The 22,277-nt window shown below is 41.7% G+C and overlaps 1 protein-coding gene across 1 annotated transcript; it reads right to left on the reverse strand.

The window, feature by feature from the left end:
* Nucleotides 1-1,073: 1,073 nt before the first annotated feature.
* On the reverse strand, nt 1,074-10,785 carry GJB7 (gap junction protein beta 7; the record flags this gene model as incomplete). The annotated part of the gene is given in 3 exon segments (XM_079939717.1): nt 1,074-1,093; nt 1,096-1,771; nt 10,759-10,785. Coding segments are annotated over 2 exon segments (669 nt in total). The 5' UTR covers nt 1,745-1,771; nt 10,759-10,785.
* Nucleotides 10,786-22,277: the final 11,492 nt, after the last annotated feature.

The following is a 22,277-nucleotide window of genomic DNA, read 5'->3' on the forward strand; positions in this document are numbered from 1 at the left end:
CAAATCAAGTGATAATAAACATATCTTTTTCTTCTTTTTACATTTTTTGAACCAATGTAACAGCAGAGTACACATTTTACTATCTATTCTAGAAGGAGATGTACTAGCAAATCGTAGGCAAACTATGACATATTGTATAGTACATTGTGAATTCCGGATTGTATAAAGGTCCAACATATGGAAATTTACAAAGTATTTCATTGTTCTGTGGTTAAAGATAAGTGTTCAGTAACTATCAGGTAGGTATATTCTTTATCTGGGTCTTCCCCTTGCTCCCTACCAATGTGCTTCTCTCTGTGGGACCTGCCTTCCCTCATGACTCTAGAATGACCCTTGCAAATGTCTGCTAGTTCAGGCTTAAGTGGAATTATCTCCCAGTAACATTTGTATTTAAGCTGGAGGCCAGTAAATGATGGCTTTCTTCCCTTTCCCCTAGTCCACTTATATCCAGGGACACCTAAACTGCAAAGCGTCCTGGGCTCTGTGGAGTTTTCCCCAGGCTGAACCCCCTCACTGAATGTGCTTCTGTGTGCCCCTGGTTAGCTGCTACCCCACCCTCATCACAGGCTTTCTCTACAAAGTTTGAGTAGGGCTGAGTGAGTGGAGCGTTGGCTGCCACTTGGAACGATTGCCAGTGCCTCAATTGTTGTTTGGAGGCCATCACATTCGAAAGAAGTGTCACTTTTTATATTTTCCAGTTGATAGATCTAAGCACTTAGAAGAATGCTGTTAGTTGGCTTTCTTCAGACTAAGTTGCAATTAACCATTCAAACACAACTCATGTAGGGTTCATGTGGATGAACGCTACCACCAAACAATGAGACCTCTGTCTAGCACATACTGAAAAATTAAAAAATTCCTCCCAAGTGACATTAAGGCTGACACCCTTCATTTTCCAAGGAAGCCTGTGTCTACTTCAGAGGGATGCGGGTTTGCTTTAAGCCTCTTGTGTGCCACAGAGTACCTTTGTTTCCCCTCCCTGGGCTGTGCTCATGGCTGAGTCTAAGTGGTGCTTCTGGAGCAAGGGAGGGGCCCCCATCTCACCATATTTAACATATCTGAGGTTGTGGCACTCACACACTGAGGACTTGAGTTTTTTAGAGTATTTTTGGAGACAGCACTTAACAAAACACTTGAGGACCAAAAAACTCAGTTCAGTGAAATTCAACACAACGCACAGGCATGAGGTAATGACCAAGAAGAGGGTGAAGATCGTTTTCTCCGTGGGTTTGGAGACGAAGCAGTCCACAGTGTTGGGACAAGGCTTCAAATCACACTTCATAAAATAGGGAACACTAAAGCCACCATAGAGCTTGTAAAATAAAACCAGGAAGCCAATTTCAAAACCAGTTTTAACAATGAGGCTGATCGGGTAAGTGTACCACAGGCCCCCATCCATGGTGCCTGGGCTGACATAGAGTTTCTTCCTGTGCCTTTTCTCTCTACCCTCACGATAGGCTACATGTAGAACCACCAGAAGTGAAGGCGTGGAGACCACGATCAGTTGTAAGGCCCAAAGTCTGACCTGGGAGATGGGGAAGAAGTAGTCAAAACACACATTTTCACAACCAGGCTGTCTAACGTTGCACTCAAACTCTTTCTGCTCATCTTTCCATACATGCTCTGCCGCCACCATGTAGACCAGCAAACGGAAGATGAACGTGACCGCCAGCCAGATCCGCCCGATCCCAGTGGAGTATTTATTTACTCCACTCAGGAGGTCTCTGAGGAACGTCCAACTCATGACTTAGATTCCAAAGAAGGCAATATTCTGCAAAAGAAAACAGTTTCGTCATGATTCATTTACTTCTATCCATTGATCATTTCTACTGTCTTACTTGTAGATTATGGAATTATGGAAGATAAACTTGACTTTTTGCATTATTACAACCCTGGATGTTCAGGGCTCTCTAAGAATCCCATAGGATATGCTTGCTTTCATACAAGGAGGTGACACAGCTGGTCCACAGGACGTAAATGAGCCCATGCCCAGTTTAACTTGGAATTTGGTTTGTCATCCCACACACACTAGCCCATTCCCAGACAAATCCTTCTACTTTTTGGCTTCTCTCTAAGGATGGTTGGGTTCTATGGCTGATCTAGAAAGAATTAGATATGAATCCCAAGGTGACCTTGGTACCTTGAGATATCCCTCACATGCCAGCTTCTCTTTTTTTTTAATGTTCTTTTTTTATTGAAGTATAGTAGATTTACAATATTGTGTTAGTTTCAGGTGTACAGCAAAGTGATTCCTATATATGTTTATTTCAGGTTATTTTCCATTATAGGTTATTATAAGATACTGACTATAGTTCCCTGTGTTCTACAGTAAATCCTTGTTGCTAATCTATTTTATATATGGTCGTGTGTGTCTGTTAATCTCAAACCCTTAATTTATCCCTTCCCACCCTTTTCCTTTTTGGTAACCATAAGTTTGTTTTCTATGTCTGTGAGTCTATTTCTGTGTATTAATTTTTGGATTCCACACATTGAAGTTGTAGTCTCTACTCACTTTCTCTAATTTGTCAGTGCCCGTCCCTAATCCCTAAAGGTTATTCCCTGTCCCTACCGCCTCCTGTGTCCCGTATCTCATCCCAGCTGCTTGCCTACAATTTGATAGTGAGAAGTGAGGCTCTCCACTATGAACTCCCTCAAACTCATGCTCCCTCATCCCTCCAGATCTACTTACATCGGTGCCCAACTTACCTTCTTTACCCAGTTTGGAGGGAGAGGGTTGGTCTCTTCTCACCTCAAAATGATCATGATCATTCCAGCTCTAATCCCATTCTTGATCTACCCATTTCCCCTGCTCTGAATTCTGTATCTTCACCCTCCACTGCTCCCTTCCTCTCAGTGTATAAACGTGCTGAAGTGTTGTCCATTTTTAGTGGGGGAATCTTCACAGCTTCTCTTTCTGACAACCTCTATCTTTATCCCTTATTTCTACTTCCTCAACTATTATTTACTCATCAACTCACTGAGTCTAGTTCTTCTTCTCAGCATTGCACTTAACTTCAACTACCTCTCAATTACCAAGTGTTCTGGGCGCTTCAAATCTCCTTTAATTTTCCTGTGGTGTTTGATGCTGTTGCCTGCACTTGTGTTTTTGAAACTCTTTCAGCCTTGATTTCCATACCACTCTCCCCGCTCTTTCTGTTATTCTGATCCTCTTGATTGTACCATCTTGGTTGTCTTTGCCCAGCCCTGAACAGCTCTGTCCTCTGCTCTTTTCTCCCTCCATATGCCCTCCCTGCAAAACCTCATGCATTCCTACAGATTCAACTACTGCTTTCAGGTTCTCCTTTCTCAAATCTTAGGCTCCTCCCCAGACTTCCAGATCTCACAGCCTCCTGGCTATTATCTAAATATCCTACAGGCATCTCAAACTTGATATGTCTGTAGTTCAATGTATTATCTGCTCTGCTCTTTGATTTCCTTATGTGGTTAAACAGCATCACTAACGCCCAAGCACCCAGGTCAGAAATCTCATATTCATCCTAGATGCCTCTCTCACGACCCTTTTAAAATTGCTCACCAAGTTCTTCTGATTCCTCCTAAATATCTCTCAAATTCACTTCCAAGTCACTGCTGAGCTCTCTCTCACCCATACAGCCCTCCCACTGCTTTCTACGTCCGGTCTCAGCATCTCCTCCGTTCCCCTCCTAGTACACCCTCAATGCTGCTCAGTTCTCTTGCGCCCCTCTCCGTCTCTTTTGCTCGTTACCCTACAAAAGTGGATAGGAAGCTAGGGAGCCTTCTTTCCCAACTCAGCGACACTGTCTTTCTTGCACTCTTGGCTTCCATCTTGTCATATAACTGAACTCCATGGGCTGGGCAGTGATTTTTCTTTCTTTTTTTTTTTTTTGCGGTACGCGGGCCTCTCACTGCTGTGACCTCTCCCGTTGCGGAGCACAGGCTCCGGACGCGCAGGCTCAGCGGCCATGGCTCACGGGCCCAGCCGCTCCGCGGCATGTGGGATCTTTCCGGACCGGGGCACGAACCCGTGTCCCCTGCATCGGCAGGCGGACTCTCAACCACTGCGCCACCAGGGAAGCCCCTGATTTTTGTTTCTTGAGCCTACAGTGTGCTCAGCCTTCTCTGTTTAGTGCTCTTTTGAGTTGGTCTCTCACAACCAGCCTGGAAAGTGGGGTTTTTGTTGGTTTGTTTATGGTGGCGGTTGTGTTGTTCTTTCAGATGAGAAAGCAGACTCTGAAAAATAAAGCCACTTCCCAAGGTCACAAAATAAGAGGCAAAGCAGGGTCCAAATCCAATTTTCGTTACTCTAAAACAGAGTTTCTCAACAGTGGCACCATTGACATTTGGGGCTGGATAATTCTTTGTTCCAGCAGCTGTCCTGTGCATTGTAGGCTGTTTAGCAGCGTCCCTGGCTTCTCCCAGCTAGATGTCAGTAGCACCACCTCCCGCCCTATTTGTGACAACCAGAAATGTCTCCGGACAATTCCAAATGTACACTGGGGAGATGTAGCAAAATCTTTCCAGTTGAAACCATTGCGTCTCTAGTACAATCAGAAGATGTGGACTGGAGCTCCAGGTCTGCCGCTAAGATACTTCATGATTTCTCAGGTGAAAACCTTGCCATTTCAGGTCCTATCTCCTATTACAAAGATGGATTACATCTTGCCTTCTCTATAGACTCCGCCAGAGGAGCATCATGGAAATGATGATGTGAGGGGAACCAGAAGGTAAAGAAAATGGGGATATTGTGATAGTAGTGTTCCTGCCAGAGCTCGTCACATGATCTCCTCCAGAGGGAACATTATGTAACAAGCTCACATGCTAGAACCCTGACATGTATGAAGGTTAAGAGGTATTTTCAGAGACAACAAAGACACATGTACACAATGCCCTATTCAGCAGGGAATAAATACTTCAATGTCCTTGGTTTTCAGAACACAAACAAAATTGTATTAAATAAAAAGGATTCTCAAATCCACCTGAAAGGTTAACATCTCCATGAATTATTAAAACAAAGCCCCAAAGATTAAAAAGGGGACAAAAGGATCTTATGTTTCCCTATGACATGTGTCATTGGGCATTTATCTGTATTATTCAGGAGAATATTTATGTAATGTTGCAAAATATTTAAAAGTACCCTGTTAGACATTTCAGAGAACGGATAAAGGTAAGAGATTTTCTTTTGTTCAAAAAGAAAAGTAGTAAGAAAGTGACTGGTGTTTGAATAGGATCAGAAGATGCCATCAAATGTGTCAGGACTATGAATTTCACCTGACTAATGTCCATCCTATTTTGAAGTTCTCTGCTGATGGAAAGGCAATGGCTTTCCTCAGGAGGGAGGGGTGTTCTAATATGAGTCCACTTTTAACAGGGGTGGTTTACCATAGCGGATAAGAGCCTGAACACAGTGTTGGACTCCTTGGGTTCAAGTCCAAGTTCATCTGTGACAATAATAGTACCTACCTCATGGGGCTCAAAACAGAGACTGACACACGGTAGGTGCTCAGTAAGCATTATCATTATAATTTTTAGTTTTTCCATTAAAAACCTTTTCTTGGTGTCAGAGTGAAGTCTTTCCAATTGCAAGGTAAGTATATATATTTTTTTTTCTTTTTTTTTTTCTCTAGCTCTGTTCCTATGAAGGATAATAGTTAGGAATCTCCCAGTAATAGCCCTTTAAGCATTTGAAAGCAGTGAAGTCATCAGCTCAACATTTTTATCTCTTAATAATGTAGATTGTCTCCTTATTTTTAAAAAGGGTCTTTAATTTATCCCTTTTATTAAATTACTAAGGATTACTCCCAATTTTTAGAGTTTCCGTTTACTATTTCTAATGTACAAATTATCCTATGACTCTCTCCTTTCTCTTAAAAAGCAGTAGTTAACTGCATAGGAATTTAGTTTGGAAAACATAAATATTTTCAGAAAGTAAAATATTCAATATTCCAATAGGAGGAATAATTTTGGAAATTGGAAATTTCCCCCAAACATTTGATCTAAATTAATTTTGTCTGTTATGTATTACAGACAAAATAAGTTGAACAGAGTTCTGTGGAATATGAGTGAAATGTGTATTGGGAAATAATGTGCATGTGTACGTTTCTCTAGGGGGAGTAGATTTAAAGAGGTTGGGGAGAAAGGTTTGAACTTATATTCTGGAGGGCTTAGGACACATTTTTTTTTTTTTAACATCTTCATTGGAGTATAATTGCTTTACAATGGGGTGTTAGTTTCTGCTTTATAACAAAGTGAATCAGTTATACATATACATATGTCCCCATATCTGTTCCCTCTTGTATCTCCCTCCCTCCCACCCTCCCTATCCCACCCCTCTAGGTGGTCACAAAGCACCGAGCTGATCTCCCTGTGCTATGCGGCTGCTTCCCACTAGCTATCTATTTTACATTTGGTAGTGTATATATGTCCATGCCACTCTCTCACTTTGCCCCAGCTTACCCTTCTCCCTCCCTGTGTCCTCAAGTCCATTCTCTACGTCTGCATCTTTATTCCTATCCTGCCCCTAGGTTCTTCAGAACCACTTTTTTTTTTTTTTTTTTTAGATTCCATATATATGTGTTAGCATACGGTACTTGTTTTGCTCTTTCTGACTTACTTCACTCTGTATGACAGACTCCACGTCCATCCACCTCACTACAAATAACTCAGTTTCGTTTCTTTTTAAGGCTGAGTAATATTCCATTGTATATATGTGCCTCATCTTCTTTATCCATTCATCTGTGGATGGGCACTTAGGTTGCTTCCATGACCTGGCTATTGTAAATAGTGCTGCAATGATCATTGTGGTACATGACTCTTTTTGAATTATAGTTTTCTCAGGGTATATGCCCAGTAGCGGGATTGCTGGGTCATATGGTAGTTCTATTTTTAGCTTTTTAAGGAACCTCCATACTGTTCTCCATAGTGGCTGTATCAATTTACATTCCTACCAACAGTGCAAGAGGGTTCCCTTTTCTCCACACCCTCTCCAGCCTTTATTGTTTGTAGATTTTTTGATGATGACCATTCTGACTGGTGTGAGGTGATACCTCATTGTAGCCCTGATTTGCATTTCTCTAATGATTGGTGACATTGAACACATTTTAAAGAAGTTTATTCTTTGTTCTGTGAAAAAAAATGGGAGTGAGAAGAAGGTGCCAGTACAATCAGATTTCCACATGCAAAAGAATGAAGTTGGATCCCTTCCTCACGCCATTAAAAAAATTTAACTCAAAGTGGATCAATGACAAAAATATAAGAGCAAAACCCTTAAAACTCAAAATCCTCCACCAGCTATTCTAAGGTTCTACTAACTGATTAAGAGAAATTAAGAATAGTATCACAGGCCTCTCTAAAACATGACGTCCTGGAGTGAGAGCACTGTCAGGCTAAATTAAGTAACTAAGAATTTGGAGACAAATACCTCCTTTGAGTGTGAAATGAGTAAAAAACATCATGGGAGTTATTTATAGAAGAAACCCACCCCAGAGAGATCATCTGTCCTGTATTCCTGGGATAACCTGGGAAAATACTAGAAAGTTGGTAGGTATGTAGATTTAAGGGTGTAAGATTATGCAAGACTTCGAACATCAAGAAGAGAATTGGAGGGCATCCCTGGTGGCACAGTGGTTAAGAATCCGCCTGCCAATGCAGGGGACACGAGTTCGAGGCCTGGTCCGGGAAGATCCCACATGCCGCAGAGCAACTAAGCCCGTGCGCCTACTGAGCCTGTGCTCTAGAGCCTGTGAGCCACAACTACTGAGCCCACATGTCACAACTACTGAAGCCCATGGTCCTAGAGCCTGTGCTCCACAACAAAGACAAGCCACCGCAATGAGAAGCCTGCACGCTGCAATGAAGAGTAGCTCCCACTTGCTGCAACTAGAGAAAGCCCGTGCGCAGCATCGAAGACCTAATGCAGCCAAAAATAAATAAATAAATTTAAAAAAAAAAAAAGGAAGAGAATTGGAAAGGTTTTTCCAATCATAGCAACCAGAAGGTACCTGAGTAAAGTGGGTAGTAAATGAAGAAACAGAGAGAAGACAACCAACCATGTGGTCCTGTGAGCGGCATCAAGACATGGCAGCAAAGGTTCACAAAAAAGTAGAGGTCTGCGTGAAAGATAAGTGAACAGAAACAACCTAAAATGGCATGGACCTGCTAAGAGTCTACACAGTTCTCCGGGTAGGGAGAACACAGTAATGTGCAGACACCACTCTCTCTTCTGCAACTGAGGATCCTGGGTTTTCTGGGACAACCCCTATTGCAACCATGCTGAGCTATTGTCAGAGCTAGTGAGAATATGCGCAAGTCTTAGGTTTAAAAAATTGAGTCCCAGTAACCATCTGGTAGGACAAGGGTAGCTAATGCATCTGGCTCCTATACATCCTGGATTAAATGTCCATTACAATCATTTGATTCTCATGACTCCAAGTGACCAAGCAACCTTCTGAGGAATTGTTTTCTTGCTGAGATTCCTTAAGCTGTGCAATGAAATCCTCTTGAGATTAGATGCTAGACTTCCAGTCCCTGGAGAGGTGCTTTATAAATCAGGCTTCCTGGGGCTTGGCTCATGTGGATGGGTCTCTTAGGGATGACTCCACTCAGGGTGTACTAACTATAAACCTGAGCTTCTGAGCCTTTGGACCTGAGCACCAGCCTGCCCATTCTTCTCTTATTGCAGGATGAGCCTTTGCCATGCCAGCAACTTCTCGCCACACAGGAGGCTGCACTTCTTGTGTGGTTCAGGCATCAGGAAGCAAGTGACCTCTCTGGGCTCTGAATGGGCACAAACACTGTCCAAGAAATCCTGGCACTGCCAGGAGCAGGGGACCTGCTCTGTCGTTACCAAGGAGTGCTGTTTTGAAACTTGCATTAGAGGGGCACCAGATATCGAATGCCACACACACCACTGGTGACAAGCCCTGAAAAAGCCATCAGCCTCCATACCCAGCTTCTTTTGCTTCTCAGTAATAATAATACCTTGGATATTATTATCCCTGGATAGTGTTTGACCGTTTCCAAAACATCTCACAGCCTCTCATCTGACCCCCACCCCATCTTCTGTAGTAGGCTGTGAGCGGTAGGACCCTTAATGCACTGACGAAGAAACCAAAACTCAGGGACGTGGCTTGTCCACAACGCGCAGTAATCAGTAGAAAATCCAGCAGGAGAAGCCAGGTCCTGCAGGATGGGTCTCCAGCTCCCCCTGGAGCTAATTTCTGTCCAACCTTGCACACAAATCATTTAACCCCCAAAGAAAACAGTTTCCTCTCGGGGACCTCTTTCCATCTCTGAGGCCCATAGAACATTCTGACACGTGTGAACACTTTAACCCCTTGTTCGATTTTAAGGCATTTTCATTTTTAGAGATGGCCTATTTGGGAAATGCCCAAAGCAGAAAGTTTCTCAACCCAGGACGTGTGGCTCCTGAAGGGCTGTTGTTAGATTCTCAAGGCTCTATGAGAAGAGTACGTGTGTGTGCTTTTGGTCTAGGATCTTCAAACAAGCCAACAGAAGCACCGCTGAATGACCAGCTCATAACAAGGGCAGCCTCAGGATTTCAGCACTCCTATTTACGTGTTTGGCAGACTACGCAGCCTTCAGGCCAAATCCAGCCCACCACCTGTTTTGTAAATAAAGTTTTTTGGGACACAGCCATGCCCATTCATTTACGATTGTCTTTGGGCGGCTTTTATGCCCAAACAGCAGAGTTGAGTAGTTGCAATAGAGATAAAGCTGCTCTCAAAGCCTAAAATATTAACTATCAGGCCTTCTGCAGAAAATGTTTATTGGCCTCTGATATATAAATTATGTTTAAAAGCATCTTGCAACCAAGTTGCAGAACTTTAATCACCTAGGCCTGTGAGCAGCAGCACAGGATGGGTTGTGCTCAGGAAAAAGCCACATGAAGCCACAGGGAGAGCCGCGGGAGCCAAGGTGCTGGTGGCTAGAATGGGGACGGGTGGTGGATGAAGCAGCCAGGACCAGCCCGGCACGTCAAGCTGGCCCATCACGAGGGCTCCGCAGTCAGAATCTCATTCTCGCCATGAGTAGCGATTTCATTTCAGCAAAACGACATCTTTTGTCTGCTAAACTTTAATTAGTTTAAATTTAATTTATTGGTTTCGCAACGTTTGGTTTTTCTTTTGTAAATATAGCCCCATAAAAGCCATAAGTCTAAAGATTAGCCTGTAGATGTAAAATTATTTTACGCCTAATTTTATGTTTTGTACATATCAATAACTATACTAAAACTTGAATTGTCGATACTGAGGGTCCATAAGCAGTGCTGAGTAGAACAGTACCCACCCAGGCTGACACGTGTCCATATGTACCACGTGCCTGGTATTTCATTTTCCTGTGTGAATAAAGGCATTGCCATTTTCAGAGGACCCCCTCTTAGAAACAGTGCAAAGGTTGTCCTCAGGCCACACAGAAAAGGCCACTGAAGCGTCCTAGGCTGTGCCTCTGTGCTCCCATCACCTCACTTAAATCAGTCCACACCCTGTGCTCAGGCCAGGCTTCTGTCCTGGTCACAGGCTCCCAAAGCCCTTGTCATCCACACGTTCCAAATGGGCAACTTTACTTAGCGGCAGCTCATCCAGAAAGGGCATCTGTGATGCGGCACAAAACTGAAAAGCAGTATGTCTAAGTCTGTCATAATTAGGATTCCTTCCCTGAGGGAAACTTTTGGGAAAGAGGTAATAACTACCCAATTACAAGAAATGGCATTTTCCCATTAAATAAACAAATCCTACCATAAGAGAAATAAGCTTAACTTACCTCTTGACACAGATGTGAAGATTAAAAAGAAATCCAGTCCGCTGCTCATTCCATTTAAAAAAACATGAGTTGATTATATCGTTTCCCTGAGAGGGAACTGGTGTTTTAAGCTGAGGAAAATGGAGTCCAGTGGTTTCCAAGGTAGTGTAAGCAGAACAGGTGTAACCTGATCATTTGTTTTGGCTCATAACTTTGATGTGAATTCTTATGTCTCTGCTGTTTAAAATATATGTTAAAAGAGAAGTGAAACTGAAAAACCAATTCAAAGCCACTGACGTACACGCAGTTCATTGAACGTGCCTTTTTATAAAACCTTGTCATCATCTAAACAAAGAAGCTGGGACAATGAGGGAGGATGTTTCATCTCTTTAAATGATTTCCCAAGGTTATTTATCAAAAGCCATCTACGGGGAAAAAATAGGCAAAAGAACAATTTAAGTCAATCTATCTTTGATGAGCTTATTTTAACTTCACTTCATGGGTCATAATCTTAGAAATCCAGAAAGTAAAAGGCATAGTAAGAATCACTTTTCTAAACCCAGGAAGCATTGATAACAGACATTTTCTATGTATATAACAGAGAGAAAGAAAAAGTACTTTTATCTTTTTATGGAGCCATTTCTAGGCATGAGTTTAGCTAAAATTAAAGACGTGCAGAAATGAAAATGAAATCCTTTTTCTCTTGGAATGAGAATAACTTAGAAACAGAATTTTACAGTTGGAAATGACATTAGATATCATGAAATTGAATGCCTTCATTTTAGAGATGAGAAAACAGAACCACTGAGAGCAGCCTGTTGCAGGTCCCAGAGCCAGTATATGAAGTGTAGAAAAGAGCTGGGCAGGAAACCCAAGTCCCAGACTTTTGCACTGTCATAGCCACCTCCACAGACCAGGTGGATTTCGGTTCTCTCTTACTGCTCTTAATATTCGTGACCTTTATAATTATTCCATATATTCATATATTTAATCCAAAATTCAAAGAGGACTACAGTTTATTTTGAAAAAACAATGATCTACATTTTTAATTATATTACTGGATAATTACTGGATAAACCTCTTCCATACCCAATAAAGCAAATCTTGTTTGATTTGGTTTTGTTTTAACAGAGAGATCCCAGGATCCTAGAATACTGACCCAGTTTCCAAAGAGTTGATATCACGATAAGATCCCAAAGCCTTATCTCTGGAATTGATCATCCCTTTTAGTTCCCATTCCTTTGTTTAGCACTTATCAAACTTCATCCATGACCTTAAAAACGTTACCTGATTGTACTGAGACAACTTCTGCCAGGAATAATTGGTCTGAGGTGGTTTGTTGTTAGGGCAACCTTCAGGGTGGCCTTACTGAATCCCCAAGCACTAATGATTCAGAAGATCCCAGCCTTCCAGTAACGTTAGCACTAACCCAAACAAAGGTAGCATACGATGACCCAGTATGGCAGAGGTGTAGTTTTCTAGACGAAGGTCCCTGTCCTCAAGGATCATGTAGCATCTTGCACACCAGCTAGGGGAGGGAGAAATTGCTGGGCTGAGGGGGCTATCAGGAGAGGTTCTATAGAAGAAGAGGATATGGGTTGTGGAGCAAGAGGCTTGTTCTTACATGGGTGTGTCCTGGACACAGTGCCTCTGATGAACCTGACACCTTCTCAGTTATGCTCACGACGCTTTCAGTGTTTTTGACAAAGAGATTTCATTCTCCCCGCTCCATTTTTTGTTTGGAAGAAGCAAACATAATAAGGACTGCAAAAGGAGTGACATGTTGTAGTAGAAATAACACCATCTTGAAGTCAGAACGCTAAGGGTGGGGAGAGGTAAGAGAAGCCAGAGCTGGAAAGAGAATGGAATGAATGCTGTTTGTTCACCTTGTTCTCCTCTGCTTTCTCTTCACTGTGAGAATGTGTCCCTGCAGGACGTCAGCATGAGCAGAGCCCAGAACATGGAGGGAGTATAAGTCAGAGCCCTCAAATGTCCAGCGTGGCCCCCTGGATGAACCACACTGGGGTGGACGCTGCAGGAAAACCTGCTTGAGGATCGCTGTGTTAATAAAGACAACAGAGGTGTGTCGAATGCAGAGCCATATGAGAAGAACACGACCAAGGTCTAAGCGTTAACATCACAGCTGGCGGCAGTGATGGACGTATAAGCACTCCTGTGCATTGGGAACCCTCACGCACAGAGTACTGTGCTCTGAACTTGACTTTTATTGTTTCTTACCATAATGTCTCTTCCGAGGGAGGTCAGGAGTCTTTTCTCCTCACTTTAGACAGAGCTGGAGCACCGCGTTTTTTCTGGCCTCCGTAAGACCTTTGACAAGCTCAAGTAGGTCTAGAAGACAGTGACCAGAGTGGAGAGGGTGTCTCTAAATAAGTCTTGAAAATATGGATTGGAGGTATTTAGCCTGGAGAGGCAAGGTTCAAGGGGATTACTTATCAGAATTTGTGTCAATTCTCTATTAAAATGTTTTTTTGCAACAGTACAGATCCCACAGACTGGAGTTCAGACAAACCAGGGTTGGAATCCGGACCTGTTTTTTACTTAACTTCATGAACTTGCTCAAGGTGCTTGAGTTTTCTGAGCCTCAATTTCCTTGTCTGCAAAATGGGAAAGGCATTCCCTTTTTTGGTTTCCTTATAATGCTTAAATGAAATAATAACTGCTCAATAAATAGTAGCTGTTGTTATCTATGTCCACTGAAAGCAACGCTGACTTTGGGTTGTGAGATTTCCTGTAAAAACAAAATGGGACCAGAAATGAGAGAAGTATGCATAGACTCGAAAAACAAAAAAAATTACCTTTTGCACTGGGCAGCAAAGCACATATGGGGAGAACTGCCTCTGCATCTCCGAACAATTGCTTTCCAGTACAATTTGTGAACACAAGATACTTACATGAAGAAGTAGTACCCATCCCTTTTTTTTTCTTTTTTAAAATTTTTATTGGAGTATAGTTGACTTACAATGTTGTGTTAGTTTCATCCCTTTTTTTTTCTTTTTTAACATTTTTATTGGAGTATAGTTGACTTACAATGTTGTGTTAGTTTCTGCCGTACAGCAAAGTGAATCAGTTATACACATACGTATATTCAGTCTTTTTAAGATTCTTTTCCCATATAGGTCATTACGAAGTAATGAGTAGAGTTCCTTGTGCTATAGAGTAGGTCCTTATTAGTTATCTATTTTATATATAATGGTGGGTATATGTCAGTCCCAATTCCCAATTTATCCCTCCCCTCTTCCCCCACTGGTAACCATAAGATTGTTTTCTACATCTGTAACTCTATTTCTGTTTTGTAAATAAGTTCATTTGTACCATTTTTTTAGATTCCACATGTAAGCAATATAATACGATATTTGTCCTTCTCTGACTTACTTCACTCAGTATGACAATATCTAGGTCCATCCATGTTGCTGCAAATGGCATTATTTCATTCTTTTTCACGGCTAATATCCCATTGTATATAGGTACCACATCTTCTTTATTCATTCCTCTGTCAATAGACATTTGGGTTGCTTCCATGTCCTGGCTATGGTAAATAATGCTGCAATGAACACTGGTACATATGTCTTTTTGAATTATGGTTTTCTCAGGGTATTTGCCCAGTAGTGAGATTGCTGGGTCATATGGTAGTTCTATTTTTAGTTTTTTAAGGAACTTCCATACTGTTCTCCATAGTGACTGTATCAATTTACATTCCCACCAACAATGCAAGAGGGTTCCCTTTTCTCCACACCCTCTCCAGCATTTATTGTTTGTAGATTTTTTGATGATGGCCGTTCTGACCGGTGTGAGGTGATACCTCATTGTAGTTTTGATTTGCATTTCTCTAATAATTAGTAATATTGAGCATCTTTTCATGTGCTTTTTGGCCATTTGTATTTCTTCTTTGGAGAAATGTTTATTTAGATCTTCTGCCCATTTTTTAATTGAGCTGCATGAGCTGTTTGTACAGTTTGGAAATTAATCCCTTGTCAGTCACTTTGTTTGCAAATATTTTCTCCCATTCTGTCTGTTGTCTTTTCATTTTGTTTATGGTTTCCTTTGCTGGGTAAAAGCATTTGAGTTTAAGTAGGTCCCACTTGTTTATTTTTGTTTCTATTTCCATTTCTCTAGGAGGTGGGTCAAAAAAGATATTGCTGCGATTTATGTCAGAGGGTGTTCTGCCTATGTTTCCCTCTAAGAGTTTGATAGTATCTGGCCTTACATTTAGGTCTTTAATCCACTTTGAGTTTATTTTTGTGTATGGTGTTAGGGAGTGTTCTAATTTCGTTCTTTTTTTTTTTCTTTTTTTAAATCAAGTGCTTATTAGGAGGAAAAGGGGTACATGTAGAGAGACACACGGGCCGACTCAGGGAGAGAGTCACCTCTAATTTCATTCTTATAATGTGGGATGTTAGTTCCCTGACCAGGGATTGAACCTGCGCCCCCTGCAGTGGAAGCGCAGAGTCTTAACCACTGGACCACCAGGGAAGTCCCTACTCATCTCTTTCTAACATGGCAATTCTCAGTTATACCAGGAGCTCATGGGAGTTTTTAGCATCTAGAGCAACTCCAGGAACACAATAAATATTTCTTATGTATTTATTTATTGGAGTATAGTTGATTTACAATATTGTGTTAGTTTCAGGTGTACAGCACACTGATTCAGTCATACATACGTATTTTTTCAGATTCTTTTCCCTTATAGGTTATTACAAAATATTGAGTATAGCTCCCTGTGCTATACAGTAGGTCCTTGTTGCTTATCTGTTTTACATATAGTAGTGTGTATATGTTAATCCCATACTCCTAATTTATCTGTCCCCTCCCTAAATATTTCTCGGTAATGGTTGATGGGAGCAATATCAAGTGCTTCTGAGGTTTCGCATTCTGGTGAGAATAAGCTGAAGGGTTCTGTGGCTGCCTCTTACCCTGGTGCTTCGTCTTAACTTCTGACTGATGTAGGGAAGGATTGAGGAAAAATGCTTCGTGGGTACAGAATAGCCGAGGCATCAGAAAGGTCCCATTTCTATACCTAAAATGAGTTTTCAACATTTTTCAAGGGAAAATGTGAGCATCATTTCCTGATTGTAACCACTGCTAAATCAGCCCTTTCTGGACCCAGTTGCACGATGGGCTTGTCCCACACCAGGCGGCCGTCAGCAGAGACACAGCTCCGGCCCCATCTAGGCACCGCATGTCCCCCCAGGTCACTGAAAGCACTCGCATTTTCAGTATTTGCACTTAAAGCATCAAATATTTTCTAAGCATTTTCCACGTCCAGGAAATGTTTGAGATCTTGTTTTTCCTAAGAAAAAGAAAGTCACATATTCCCTAGCATCAGTCTAGCCACCAGGCTTTCAAAGCTTTCAGGGTTTGAGGGGGCTCTAAGTTAATCAAGCCATGTCCTCTAAACAAATATTACACTTGTATGCCAGATAAGCCTAGGTTTTCATCTCTCTTCCCTTATTATTTGAATTTTCTTTAAGAAAAGCAATAATATGAATGGCTTTGTGTGCATGTAATCGTTAATGCAGATGTTGGGGAATAAACAACAAATGTGTATCTTCTCCATCAATTTTTGCCAAATAGTTCCTAATTTAATCACTTGCATGCCTCCCCACCCTTCCAAAAAATAATATTATTTTAATAGTTAAATTCTAGATTGGAGACACAAATATAGGCAACAAAATCCCATTGTGTATAGAAGATCTATAGAAATCTGTAAATGTACCCTAGAGATTAATAATATGAAATAGAAATAAATACATACATGAGTAAGGATCTCCCACCCCACGGTGGCTGGAATACTCATTGCAACTGTAACTTCATTATGTGCTTGTAATTGTTAGCTCGATTGTCTCGCAGCAGTGTGCAAGTACTGGGTAACAGTGTCTGACATGTAATAGGCATTTAATAAATGTTAGTTAAATTTAGGATTGAAAAGGCAAGTAATGAATAATAGTTGATGAAATGATTTGAGATTCCCGCATGAAAGGGGATCTCAGTAGGTTAAAAGTAGGAGCTGTTGGTTATTTCAGCTGAATAGATGGGTAAAAATATTAAGACAAACATACATAACTATAGACGATGAAATAATTAGGTCAAATACTTCCTCCAGTGCTTGACTAAACTTAAAAAAAATCACAACAAAACCCAATGCAGATAAAAAAGTACCTTGGACATATTTTTTTGTGGTTCAGAGAAGTACACACTTTAAATTCCATTCAGGGCTTAATGTCTGTGGATTGACAACCGTTCTAAGTTTTGATGCCTACGTATGCTTACCTTGTGCTCCTTGCAGTATAATAAACACAGTTAATTTTACACACAGCCTGCATATGGTTGTACATAGAAGTAAGACTATGGCACCCAGAGCCAATGCTTCACAGCCACAGCCTGAACCCCAGGGACTGTTCACCATCTCTAGCCTTTTGGAAAATCTGAAAAGGAAACCCAGCATGTGTAATGACCTCTGTCAGGCGTTTGAGAACGAGAAGAAAGATTGTTGGGGGAGTACCACTACACACCCGCCAAAATGACTAAAATTAAAAAGACAGACAATATTAAGTTTTGGTAGGAATATGCATATACTGCTGGTGAGAGTATAAATTGGTGCAATCACTTTGGAAACTGTTAAATGTAATAAAATTGAACATACACCCACTGATGACTCAGCAATTCCAATCCCAGCTGTATACATATGTGCATCAAAATACACTAACATTCATAACAGCATTATTCATCATAGTCTCAAACTGTAAACACCCAAATGGCCACCAACATAAGAATGGGTACATGAATTGTGATGTATTCATATTGTCAACCTCCTTGTTGATCAAGCACAGCTTACAGTCTTGGTAGTGTCTCTAAGTGGGGAAATTAGGGAAGAGTATTTGTAGGATTTGGGATTCTGGGCTCACAAGGTTTATGCCAGGTCTTTCAAGGTGGGAAACTGGTTGGGACTAGGTCAAGTTCATGACACTATATTTTAGGATTGGTGGTCATAGCAAAGCAACATTCTGCAGATGAGTTTTATGAAGAGAAAACAATTGTCCTGATAAGTGAGTTGTTTACCCAGATTGGAAAACTGTTTGCTTATAGAAATCGGTTGGCAAAAATTTCCTGATGCAAACAGTAAACTTCTTTATTGATCTGCTATTGTATCTTCCTAATCTGGCTAATCTCAGCTATCAGTCCCATCAGTTAAGTTCATGCTGAGGCAGGAAATCTCACTTCTCAGGACAATGCAATACTATATAGCAATGGAAATGAACCACAGACTGATAAATGCATCAATATGAATGAATTTTAAAACATAATAGTTAAAAAATTAATATATGGTGATAGAAGTTGAAATAGCGGTTGCCAGAGAAGGGGTTGGATAGTGACAGAGAGGAGGTTTGGTGTGGTTCTGGGATGCTCTTCTGGGATATTCTAGCTCCTATTCTGGGTGGTGGTCACTTGAGTGTGTACACTTTGTGAGTATCCACCAAGCTGTTCACTTAGAATTTGTATACTTTCCTTCAATTAAACAAAAAGATTACTTAAAAAATAGAGGTGAGTAAAGGAAAGGCTTCAATTCTAGCACCAGGTTATATTAAATAATTGGTATTGAAAGTAAGTACAACAACAATATTAAAGAAAATCTGGACAAAAGAAAAAAATTCCTCGTAATTACACAATCCTTGATTCACCTGCTTTCCGTTATTCTGTGCCTGTGTCACTTTGCTTTACTCCATCAGGCCTCCAGGACCTAATGGCAGAGCATGCTTTCCCTGCCTGCCCATCCAATTGTATTGATCAAAGCTCTACACCCCTTCTGCAAACAAACAAACATTGTACAATATGCCGTTCACGATGTTCTGTTAGACTCTGGGGTCTCTCCCTAAATGTTTGTAAGATCTATAATAGGCTGCATTTTACATCTGCATGGCTGGAAGAGAGACAGACACTCTTGGTTGCTTGAAGTGAGAGGTGGAGGCTGACTGATCTAAAAGAGAAATAGAGCGAGCCTCTGGCTCAGATTAGGAAACCCTGACGCCTGTTCACACGGAGGCTGTCCTCTTCTGGAGATTTGCCTTTTCACTGTGGATTTTTACAACTGTTCTCATTAATCCAGAAAAGCACTTAGCTTGTCACCAGGTAACCTTAATTTAGCACATTCACAGCTTTCCTGAGAATAAAAACACTTACTGTAATCCACAAATAATCTGCCCTGCGTGTCATCTGCTGTGTAACAATTTCCACATGACCTGAGGAAAAGCTCCAAGTTTTTTCAAACTAAAGAAAGAACAGAGAAAAAAGAAAGAAATTAAAGAAAATAGAAGACAAGGGAATCTTTCTTATTTGAACTTAAAGAGACGTTTCATTTTTGTTTAAGCCATGACACAACATCCTTTTAGGACCGTTACAATAAAGGACTTTATTACATTTTATGCATCTAAGTAACTCAGTTATTTGTTTTATGCCCTAAAAGGAAGGCATTAAAAATAATTAGAATAGAGTTTCTAATCTTCCTAAAAATCTCTATTTATTTATTTATTTATATTGGATTATAGTTGATTTACAACGTTGTGTTAGTTTCAGGTGTACAGCAAAGTGATTCAGCTATGCATACATACATATTTTTTTCCAGATTCATTTCCCTTATAGGTTATTACAAAATATTGAGTATAGTTCCCTGTACTATGCAGTAGGTCCAAATCTTTGCATTTTTTGAAACTTAGGAAGCACCTTCTCAGGATAAATGTCATTGCCTCCAAATAAAATTGTCCCACTCACTTGATTAGATTTGCACTGATCCCAAACCATGCAGACCTATGATCAACACTTAACTGTATTTAAGTCTCCACCGTCTGAGATGATTGTTTTGTCTGATTTTTTTTTTTTTTTTTTTTTTGTGGTACGCGGGCTTCTCACCACTGTGGCCTCTCCCGTTGCAGAGCACAGGCTCCGGACGCGCAGGCTCAGGGACCATGGCTCACGGGCCCAGCCACTCCGCGGCATGTGGGATCTTCCCGGACCGGGGCACGAACCCGTGTCGCCTGCATCGGCAGGCGGACTCTCAACCACTGCGCCACCAGGGAAGCCCTGATTTGCTGGAGGCTTCACTGGGTCAGACATTTAAATCTTCAGAGGAATTTCTTAAGATGAGTTAAAATGTGACACCTCTCTCTCCCCAGGGTAGAAACTATATAACAAAAAGCAGTTATGTCTTATCTGGCAAATGAAGAAGGAAAGTGACCCATCATGAATGTCAGTGGTTCTCAAGGTGAGGTCCAAGGAGCAGCAGTGGCAGCAATGGAATTTCTCAGGCCCCACCCCAGACCTACTTTCTGAAATACGCTGGAGTTGGGGTCCTGTAATTGGTGTTTTAACAAAGGTGAGTCTGACGCATGCTCAAGTTTGCCAACCCTCGATATAGGATAATGCTGAGGGTATGTGAATGTCAGACCAACTGGCAAGACTTCAGAAACACTAAGCCATCTTGTGAGTTCATCTGTTAGTCTCTGGGACTTCTCTCTAAACGTTTGTAAATTTGGTAATACACTGCATTTTACATCTACATTAAAATTGTTTTATTTCAAAGGTATGTACAGTGAACAGCAGTTTCTATTCAGTCGTACAACCCAAATATCCCCAACTTTCTCTAGCATCTGGATAAAAATAAGGTCACTTGAACATTGATACTGACATTTCACTGACTTATTTGCCTACAGGCGAAAACCTCAGGGCCTATGCCCTCCACACCCCAGGGCGTGGCTATTGAAAACGGGCTGGCCACAAAGCCTTGCTTGGGCCCCCTCTACCTCAGAGGGCTCCCCTCCTCTCTGGAAATTGGGTTTGGGCAAAGGTGGAAGAGTAAGAAAAAGGGTGGGCTTGGGGTTTTTTTGGTGTGTTTTTATCCAAAGAGGGGAACAAGTTGATAAAGGAATAAAAGATCTGTGCCTCAGTTGAGAGAAGTTGTTTCTGCAGCCCTGGGTGCCGTCAGAGACAGTTACAGAATTGATGTCCAACAATAATCAGTATCGAGGCTGCAAAGAACTTTTTGGGGGGGGTCTTAAAAAATTGCAATTTGGGAGACACAGAATCAGGTAAAACTAAAAGCCTGTTCCGGGGAAGAGAAAGAGTCAGGGGCTTATAAAAGCAAAAGCCACAGGATTGTTCAAGAATTATGACTGACTCTGATACAGGAAAGGAAATATTTGTCCATAAGGGATAGGCTGTCACTGGTTATTTTAGGGTAAGCGTCCAACACATATCTTGAGTTTCTGGAGCACTGGGCAGATGTTCTGAATGCCTGCTTTAGACGGTAAGTGATCAAAGGTCAGGTTCCATCCAGGCTGAGACATGCGTAAGTCACACTTTCTCGATGGCCTCCAGGCTCGATGTGAGAGAGCTCTCTTAGCAACACCAACTCCATTTTGATTTTCCTCTCACAAGCGGGGCCTGCAGCCCCATCGTGGCAGCTCTACCCTCCTGCACTAGGACCCCTTTCACAATATCTCACTTTCACCCCATTGTGGGAAAGTGTCTCTCATGGTCCAGAGGCCCCTATGCGTTGGCTGGCTGCTCTTCATCATGGTACCTCCTCCTTAGCATCTCACTTGTCCACTTAACATCCCTTCTATGAATATTTCTGGAGCTCTTCATGTGTCTGGAAATATAGCTACGAGCAAAACGTAGAGCCTTCATGCAGCTTACATGAAGCTCCATGGAGCTTTCATGGCATAGTCATGCCTTCATGGAACTTACATGCTAAAGGAGAAGAAAGACAATAAATAAATTATATGACGGCAGGTAACGACACTATTTGTTCAAGTCCCTCAGGAGTCTCTCCTGTGCATTCAGCACCAGGCCCACCCATTTCCTCCACTCTGGCCACCTCATTTAGTCACCCACCGTGAGTAGAAGGCATCCCTTCACCACCACGTGAGCATGGGAAAGCAGCATCCCTCGGTGGAAAAGCTCTAGTCTATGGTCCCTGCCAGCTGCTGCTTTTCAGTTCTGTGTAACTTCTCAGGAAGCAGGTCTACCTGTGGGGTGGACGTCTGCTTGTTTTGTCTTCCTAGCATCTCTACCCCATCCCAACCCCCAGAGAATGTCTCCTCCACAACTGGGATAACATGACCTTGACCCAGGCTGGGCCAGCCCTGCTATCCCTTCCTCCTGTCCACAACAATTTGTCCTGAGAAAGGGTACATGACCCAAAGGTCATGAAAGCCAGTCACAATTCTTTTATGAGATTTGATAAATGGGTGATTAGAAAAGCTCCCTTTCCACTTGGATGTACCTTAACGTGGTAGGAGGCTGGAACTGCCAGCAGGGATGTACCCAAGACATGCAGTGAGTGTACCTGAGAAGCACATAGAGAAATGAGACAAGGGAGCCCTGTTGGCATCTATGGATGTCCCATATCTCACTGTTCCCCAAACCAGTCCCCTCCCTGTACTTAATTACATGGGGTAATACAGATCCTTTTGCACTCAAGTTACTTTCAGTTATTTGCAGCTGAAATAACAGTTGTATGCTGAACC

Source organism: Stenella coeruleoalba (assembly GCF_951394435.1).
Source record: "Stenella coeruleoalba genome assembly, chromosome: 12".
Taxonomy (NCBI): Eukaryota; Metazoa; Chordata; class Mammalia; order Artiodactyla; family Delphinidae; genus Stenella; species Stenella coeruleoalba.